This window comes from Populus alba, chromosome 7, assembly GCF_005239225.2.
Source record: "Populus alba chromosome 7, ASM523922v2, whole genome shotgun sequence".
NCBI classification, from domain to species: Eukaryota; Viridiplantae; Streptophyta; class Magnoliopsida; order Malpighiales; family Salicaceae; genus Populus; species Populus alba.
The window spans coordinates 4807063-4816371 of NC_133290.1; the positions used below are offsets into that span (position 1 = coordinate 4807063).

Sequence of the window (9309 nt, forward strand, 5' to 3'; positions counted from 1 at the left end):
TAAGGGAAACTTCCAATTCATTTTTTTAAATGATTTTCACCTCAAGAAGCCAATCTACATTCATCAATTGAAATGGAGTTTTACACACCTATAGCACTCTCATCAAAAACACTAGTAGCAGTCAACACATCACACCATTGTTTGCCTCCCCAGAAGGATTCTCGGTGTTAGCTTTTCTTTTATATTTTGAGTTGACACAAGTACTCTATATAACAACATATCATTTAAAGTTGCTGCTCTCACTCAGATTTGCACTCTTTTAAGTCTCCTGCCTTGATGTCATTGAGCTATCTGGCTGTTGTGGACTTCCTTGTGTTTCCGTGTATGGTCTAATGAAAGTCCTTCGCCACCAGACCTCAAAGGCTCTCTGAAGATTTGGGCAATTATCACCAGCCTTTAAGAAAGTGCCCAACCAAGCAAGCAAAATGCTCCGTTGGTTCTCCAGGGGTAGTGTGAGAATCGTTCTCCCGATACCTTCCTCCACTACCTTTCTATCAAATGACCTGCACCCATGTTGTAACCAACTGTAGTCATTGATCAATGGCTGCAACCAAGTTTGTAACAACAAGTGACGAGTGTCTTTTGAAGGTAGCAGCTCCCCTCTTCCAATTCCAACGAATAACCTGGATGTGATGCAGCTAACATGGTAACGAGACACTATAGGTAGCTTTGAATGCAGGGCTGCCAACTCTTGCTGGCTAGACCACATTAGAGCAAACTCATCTGCTGCTTGTCGGTCAGCTAAAATCTCAAGCAACCATGAGAGATTGTCAGCTTCAAGAGCTATTTGCTTTACCACAGGTTCCTTATTGTCTAGAGGCTTATCAGAAAATTCAGGTTCAGCAGCTTGCTTAAACAAAGATAGAAGTGAATTCAAGCAACTTCTGCAGGAGCTATAAATAGTATCATTGCAGATGTCAGAGGAATCTGTGTAACTTGGAAGGCTGTTATTCTCCCGAAGGAGCTTCAGGACTACGGATTTCATTTCACGTCGGCCTTTCTCCTCATTGCTTTTGAGAACTAGCTCCATTATGTGAGAAATTGTATCTTTAGGTGGGTTAGCAACATTAGAAGAGACTCGTTTCAAAACTGGAGTGACCCCAATACCTTCATTCTGGAGCCTTATAACCGAGGACACCACTTTCTCTTCTTCTTCATCCCCAATCCATGGAACTGCTTCCAAATATTCCAAGCATGACTGGATGCATGTGTTGAAGCTAAGAAGTTCAGCAACCTGCAAAACAATTCCATTGATGATGGACTTTAATGGGCGTAAAACAGTTTCACAAACTCCCAGAAATGTATTAAATGCTTAGGGGAGCAAGGGAGGGTATCAACAAAGGTTGAATGAATACATGAAAACTAGGCTCAATTGTCCAGTAGAAGCCCTATGTTTGAAAGGAAGGAACTAACACATGGACATCAAATCAGAGTCTCAACAATATGCTGTTCCTGGATATAGTGATAAAGCATGGCGAGAAAGCATACAGTGACTGAGACATGAGAGAAAAGAAACATGTGAAGGAACTAAAGCGGTCTGTCATGGAAAGGCAAGAGAAGATCACTTAACCACTACCAAACCACAACTTTTTACCTTCAAGGCGTAGATCTAGCCATTTATAAGATCTGGAACATTGTGACCATGGTTAAGAATGGTATTATTCAACTTGAGAAAAGAAATTAAAGGGCAGCCCAGGCTTAGTGTATTTGTTAATATTAACAACATATTTACCCCCTTTTTTTAATAAAACCACTTGAGCTTTCATCTTTCTCAATTTCAAACTCGAATCAATTTTGCAACTCAAGTGTACCATCGTTGGCATTTGAGAATCATTCATAAATATGACAAATTATAAGCCAAAATTCGGTTCAGTTAAATAATGGGCTTACACTGATGTCTCAAGTTACAAGTTACCCCCAAACATTCTGGTTTCCTTGACACATGCCAAGTTGTAAGGAACATGATACAATGATAGTGCTACAGGAAGCATTTTGTTAAGCATGTTATATGTTAGAAATCAAGACAGTAAAAAGATTAGAGAATGTCAAACCACAAGGTTAAGCTATGCACATCAAGAAGTCAAGTCCAGGAATGGTAAATGTTTATGTTCGACATATGACGTGAAGCTCTAACTCCTAAAAGAAGGCAGTTAGGTAGCAAGACACAGGCATACAGACCCAGTCATGGTAGTGTTCTAGTCAAACTGAAAACAGAACAAAGAAGAACATGTGGATTATGGCTAGCTCAGAGCAGCAAAGGTTTCCAATGTCAAATGTAATTAAGTTAGCCTTTTGTATCTAGTATATGAAAATATAATAATAATGAATGCATCACATACCTGTCTACCATATACATTTGTCCATGTTATTTTTGGTTTTGGGAAGCAGGACTTCATGCTCAATGTGAAGAACAGATAATTGGAAAGTTGAAAGTAGTGAATAGTCTAATGGGAAAAATTAGTTTGTCGGAGCAACCAAAAAAGGAGGTGCAATGTGGAAGAAAGAAGCAAAGTTCTTATTTGTAGTGAAACAAGTGAAACGGCACTTTGATAAAGGGGCTGTCCTAATAATCCCAAAGATCCAAATTCAATTTGGTTGGTAAAATGCTAAAGATGGTTAAGGGCTCAAAGGGTTCTTAAACAACAACAACATGTCCCAAAACGGAGGATTATCCTAACTAATGACAAACTCAAAAGCAAAACTGTATTGATTCTTGGAAAACCTCCAAACAAATCATATACTAGCAGAAAGATATATGTGTCTAGGCTCTACCGCTTCAAACAGTGCATGAAGTGGAGCTTCCTAGATAGAAAGCTATGGCAATTTTCCTCTCAAGTGAGCAGGCTATCAGGGAAACCGAAATCTCTCCCTACCATTAATTTTAACTTGCATGATTCTTCCTCCTTTGCCAGAAAACATCACATCAAGCTTTTGGAATTGTTATTTGCAGGTCACTTACATGTGGAAAGGGCCTCCACAGCCAATAAAATGGCCAAGATTTTGCCAGATACACACAACTTAGACTTGAAAAATAGGTGCAGATGGTTGAAGATTTTATGTCGAAAAATCTTACACCTTGAAGATTTTATCACCTAGTAGATGCTACAAGTTTGAATTTCGTGTTTAGATATAGAAGTGTAGGTTTTGTTTTTTTCTTAGCTAGGAGGGATTGTTCCAAGTATAAATAGGTTAGTTTTTGTTAATGTCTAGGGAAAGTTAGCTTGTTTTTGGTTCTCTCTCTTTGGTGGATTCCACTGAGTGATGATGAGCTATCCTAAACTCTTATCTCCTTGTCGTGTGACGAGATTTGTGACTTTAACCATTGTTTATTCTCCTTAGAGTTGTGATTTTCTGTATCTCTAAAAGGTTGAACATCATCTATCCTACATCTACCCATCCTCCAAACTTCCATTCCCATCATCCATCTTGACCATAATTTTGTTGGCACCAGCCTTTGAAATTTTTCCAGTATCACACTTGGTGCCTGGTTGTAAGCAAACTAACAAAAGCACTTAATGGCACATCGATAACATTTTTAACTGTCTTGTATTTCTATGAGATTTCTCTTCTTGCAATTTTTGAAGAACAAAACTTATCTGATATTAACATAGGTGCAGCAAAAATCTTAGGTTTCCACATTCAATTCTTGTTTTGCAACTTCTTGGAAGTGGCTTTAACTGCAACTTATTTTGTAGAATTACATACCCTGCGTCTCCACCCAGTTGATCAAAAGAGTGATTCTCTTTCTAGACGTATCTAAAAACACAATGGTGGCTGTGAACATTTCTAGGATGTAGTGATGAACAAACACAGTAAAAACTTGAAGCTGAGAAATGCAATGTCTAGAAAGGATTAAGCCTTCTAGAATAATGTGAAAAATAGTGTAAATTTGAAACTATTAGAATGTATATGGTGGTTAAAATTGGCTACAGGTAGGCAGCGGTGCTATTATGGAAAGAAAAAGAAAAAACTAGACACCAAGCCTTGTATACCATTACAATGAAAGTAAACATTATTTCTCTGTTCTCAAGTCCCAATCTTTTTTTTTAACCATCAAATATTTTGTTGCTCAAAGTAGCCAACAGAACTTTCCCAACTAATTAACCACCTACACCAAGTACTTATCAACAATTACAATACCAACTATCCTTAAACTCAAAACTAACAGTGTTATCATAACCCAATTGATTCTGGTTCTTAAGACAAACTAGTAGGCTGAACACTTAGAGAGACAAAGAGTTGTGACCATGCACTTGGTGCGGCCTAGTTGATCATGCATTAAGGCACAGAAAGAGAGATTGGGACATGGAGCTTATCCTAAACCCTTCCTCACTAACCCCATCTTTTAACAGCTTCAGCAAAGGTCACTGGATAATGGATGCAGTGGAGGAGGGGGTGCATGGTCTAGCCAGATCTTCCAAGGTAACAGGTATGTTCTTCATTACATGCTAAATTATAATCCCACAAAAAAACTCTCTCCTGAACTACCCATGATGTAATATAGGTTCTTCAGAGCAACAAAAGCACAGTCAATTACCATTACAAGCTCGACATTAGCTACATAAAAGAAAACAAGATGTATACAGAAAAATTACAATAAACATAATGAAATGAAGGAATCTATTGCCAGTAAAATACCTTGAGAATTCGAAGCACGCGTGAGACACTTTGCTTGATCAACCTCTGCTTCATCTCCTTGCAATACATCAGTCCCACAGTTTCAACATATATCTCAACATCCTCACAATCATCGATCTCAAGACAGGACAGATTAGACTCCTCTTCAGAAAGCTTATCTGCAAAAAAGCTGCTATTCTCCACTAGAACATTCTTGTGGACACTCAACTTCACACAAAAACCCTGCTTTCCAAGTAAAACTACCTTCATATCACTGGTTCCAGGTTCCCCAAATTCAATTGCCACCTTCCTTGGCAAGCTTTCTATCTTGGGCCTCGGAGTTCTCTCGCTAACAATAGAAGCACTAACACCAGGTGTATCAGAGCCACAATTTCGTTGATCATCAGAAACAACTGATGATCTTAATGGAGTTGGTGGTGCCTTTCTCTCATTAAATGGGGTTCGTTTCTTTTGGACGGTGGTCTTAGGTGGTGGTGAAGAGGGTTTGGTTTTGTTTAAAGGATTTTGAGCTTTAATGGTCTTTTGAAAGACAACAGGAGAGGGACAACACCAAAAACCCTCTGGAGTTACGGCAATTGGGACATTTCTAATCTTGGTTTGGCCTTGTTCTACCTTTGTAAGTCTAATTTCAGCCATGTCTCAGAACAGCTTACAGCATTTACTCAAATCAATATATGATTAGTTTTACAAGGATAATAAGATTACAGCAACCAGCTGTTTTTTCTTCAAAGGGACTCAAGGAAAAAAAATTATTGAAACTGAAAAGCTGTAATTCAAATCAATCCTGGGAATCCCAAAGTCAAAATGTTATTTTCTAGAGAGCAAAACAGCACTACAAAACAAAAAAGTTAGAAGCAACTGATAAGTTTTTCTTGGAAAATGAACAACTTAAAATTCAATATACTCCAAATTACAACTTCAAGAAAACTAAACACAGAAAAATCTTAATCTAAAGCTAGTAAAAAGATAAGAACACAGTTCCAAAGAGTTCGAATACAGCGAAAAAACTTGTGCATGCAGAAATCGGTACTCCACAAAAGCACAAAAAGCCAAAGAAAAAAAATTATACAGGTTCTCCTATCTACTCAGAACCTAAACTAGATCGGGTAGTGGACAAAAATTCATAAGAAATACACAATAAGGAACCATAAACAAGCTTGAAAGTTAGTAACTTTGGAACCCCAAAACACTAGAATCACACCAAAATTTGGAAATTTAGAGACTTCCTAGAAAACCCATCTCTTATCTCTTATTTTTGAAGGCCACAAGTGCCTAAAATGATTGAAAGATAGCTCTGCTGTCAAGCATCAAGGAAACCATGAACAGAGAGTTGCAGGGTGGAATAATGAGTGTAATGTCTCTTTTAACTGTAATAAAAACGGAAATGAAAAAAACCACCCCACAAAAGTGACAAAACACACTCACACTCCCCCTCTAATGAAGAAAAAGAAAACTAAAGTAGTTATGGGCTCATTGGTTTGTGTCCATCTTATGCTTTTGATGATTGTATGAAATGTGGGTCTCAGACACTCAGCCTGTGCATGTCTTCCCCTTTTTCTCTCTATAAATATTCTCTTTCTTTCTCTCTCAAAAAAAGCACTTTCTCAGTGACCGGAACATGCTTGTCTCTCATCATCCTTTCTCTTTTGATGTTTTTTAATACTTTTATTTTTGGTTTCTTTATGTTTTATTGCTTTTGTAGACCGTTGAGGATTAGCTGAAAGAGACCACAGGTTTCATCCTTCGTGTGGTTGTGCCTTCATGAAATGACATGAATATCCTCATGGGACTACCAGATGAGGTGTAAAGATTCATGAACGAAGGTGATTTGATGAGCATTTAGAGGAATCTTGATGACTCCAAACAGTTGAAGTATAACCAGCTTGGATAAAGTTAGGGCTAAGTGAAAATGATGGATGGTCCAAACTCTAACTACTTGTGTTTTCTTCTGTTTTGGTAGGCCATAATTTTGATATTCTTATTTGTTTTTTTTGATTTGATTTGATATTTTTAAAGTATCTAGATATTTTTAAGAAAATAATAAAGGTTATTTTTAAAATATTTTTTATTTGAAAATATATGGTATTTTATTTTTTTTTTATATAGCACATCCAATTAAAATAAAAATATAAAAATTAATAATTTAAAACTAAATAAAATATAAAAAATTTCAAAAACATATTCGCAATTTCAAAGAGTCCACAACAGTGGACTACTCATGGAAGAGATTTTACTGAAGCAAAGTAGATGAGTTTTGCTCATCTCCAAGAGAGGTAATTGACGAATTGGTGGTAAAGATCAAATCAGAACTTAAAGGGAAGAAATTTAATTTGTGGGTTCATGATTAGCTTTGACTAGTGAAACAAAGAGATGCTGACAAAATTTAGGACCACTGATCCAAGACGGATACAGACATGTGTTAGGTTATGGCATGATCTTGATGGATAATCAATGTCTCGTTAGCCATATAAATAACCTTGCTCCATGGACATCTAGTTTGGTGAATTGGTTGGAAAGAATATGTCATAATCCAAAATAGATGATGGGCTTGTTCATCATACTGATGGAGAATTTTCACTTGAGAAAACAGGTCATAAGTAAAGATTATCATAATTTGTTGGCGAAGTAGCCTATTACAGATGAAAAAAATGCAGAGTGCTACTAGAAGAAGAAATGTTCAATCCATATACAGCATCTTTCATCAATGATTAATATGCCACAGCAAAATCTAATTCAAATCGCCATCATGGTATGAATGGGTCCAGTTCATGTAACAAGAGGAGGATCGCTCATCCTGCTCGGAGGACATGTTGCATCCTCTCTGTTCCTTGTTAAGTTTCCATCGTGCTTTATCAAAAGGAGAAGAAAACATCATTTCCCAGTGGCGAGATTGCATCTAAGACAGAGAGAGGGAGGGGGGGAATTGCTAGGGAGACAAAATATTCGAGGGTAGTTTTGAATCTTTTGACGTGGCCCTTTCTTTCTTTCTTTCTTTAGAGGATTTCTTTTGCATTGATTATAAAGCTAATAGATCTTGCCATCTGGCTTGTTGTGCGATATTACAGAGATTACAAATGATGATGCTGCGTTGAGAAAAAGAGAGCACGTTTTCATCATCAATGGCACCAAAAAGAAATCCATGGCAGGATGGATCTTGCTGGAATTTTGGCCCACCATTGCATCACCCTTCATGTGTCGGTCTTAGAATTGTGTGTCAGAATTCTGTTCTGTTCATTGACGTGAAAAATGGACTCCCTGGCACATGCCAGTTTAACTATGCAATATTCAAGTGATTCTACAGCTCTTTAAATCCATGGCAAGATTAATCATGCCTTGTTTGCACAAGAAGCAAGCTCACAATGAGAGGCTAAGCAATTGTGATGGTGGAGGAATTATAGTCAACAGACAACTCTAAAGTTTCCTCTCTTTTCCCTGGATATCATATTTCTAGTCACTTTTCATTAGTGTGCCTCCATTTTTCTGGCTAAAATTTCCTCCCCAAGAACGTGTTTAGCCTTGACCAATTTCATCAGTTAATTTTATGTCCAACTACCTACAATCTTACACCATGTAAACATGGGTAGCTTTGTACTATAGCATTGATTCAGTTCAATTATTTTGATCAACTATCGGTTCTCTTTCAAGGGAGAAAATGACCTTCAGCTGCCCGCTGCTGTGCAGCGTAATGTGCTTCTTATTCTCAATCAATAAGCTTTGGCTCTCATCATCTACCTCACTTAACATAATAAATGAGAAATCCAAATAAATTAGTTAATGATGCATAAAAGCTCCTCCAAGTTTCATGTTGTAGGCTGCTGTAAGGATCATAAAACCATTAATTGCACTTGGTATAGGCTCGTTATGGATATTCTCTCATCTCTACTGATTAATCACTCGTTTATGGAATACACTCCATGAAAATTTTCAAAACTTGAGTAGAATTGAGGGGCTCTAGCACAAAAGAAATTCAATTTGTCAAAAAAAAAAAAAACACTGTTATTGCAATTGATATTAATTTGGAAAGAGGAAAATAAAGTTTTGCTTGGAATCCATCTTTTTCTTCTTTTTTTTTGTCTTTTTTCCCTCTGAAAAATACCTTGTCGGAAGTGTTGGCTTCAGTTGAGGTAACTGACAGACAGCAACCTTATCCATGAAAACAACAGAAGCAGCACAATGTTAATATTAGCTCACAAGAACTCCATGTACCGAAGTCCAGCAAGCATGCAATGCAATGTCTTGGACAAGGCAGCTAAATTTCTTGCAATGCCCGCGTCTTATTTGTTCTTTTGCTACCCAAAATCAGGTTAGCCATGTGGTCATGCTCCTATCATCCTTCCAGTCAGCTTCTTAACATAAACAAGTCCTGCCAAAAGTAAAATAATTGAGCAAGTCTGAATCTGCCAGTGCCTTTTTGTGTTTTTCAATTTCTTTTTGGAATAATCATGGATTGAATTATTTATTTTTCAGATCTACTCTTATCTTTTACAAGATTATTTGTAAGGTAATTAGGGCAGTAGGACTCGAATTTGAGTCTTCCAAGTTGCATCCTTTCATGCTTTGAAGTAGAAAGCACCACTGGTAAATGCCTGTTGACAGTGGCCACTACCCTTAAATAGACCAACCTGATCGTCAAGTTGCAAGGCTTTTTCAGCCTGGAAAATTTTAAGGCAG

The 9309-nt window shown here is 37.3% G+C and overlaps 1 protein-coding gene across 1 annotated transcript; it reads right to left on the minus strand.

Annotated features, from left to right (window-relative positions):
- Nucleotides 1–6453, minus strand: LOC118063236 (BTB/POZ domain-containing protein At3g50780). Its single transcript, XM_035077221.2, has 2 exons — nt 4639–6453; nt 1–1234 (listed from the first exon to the last, which is right to left on the minus strand). The coding sequence occupies exons 1-2, from the start codon at nt 5272–5274 to the stop codon at nt 260–262; spliced, it is 1611 nt and encodes a 536-aa protein (XP_034933112.1). The 5' UTR covers nt 5275–6453; the 3' UTR covers nt 1–259.
- Between the last annotated feature and the right edge of the window lie 2856 nt (nt 6454–9309).

What these genes read in the sequence shown, in the direction of transcription:
- LOC118063236 (XM_035077221.2), bottom strand. Translation starts at nt 5,274, where the DNA reads ATGGCTGAAATTAGACTTACAAAGGTAGAACAAGGCCAAACCAAGATT. An exon ending in GCGTGCTTCGAATTCTCAAG is followed by an intron (nt 1,235 to 4,638) that starts GTATTTTACTGG and finishes ATTGTTTTGCAG; the next exon opens with GTTGCTGAACTTCTTAGCTT.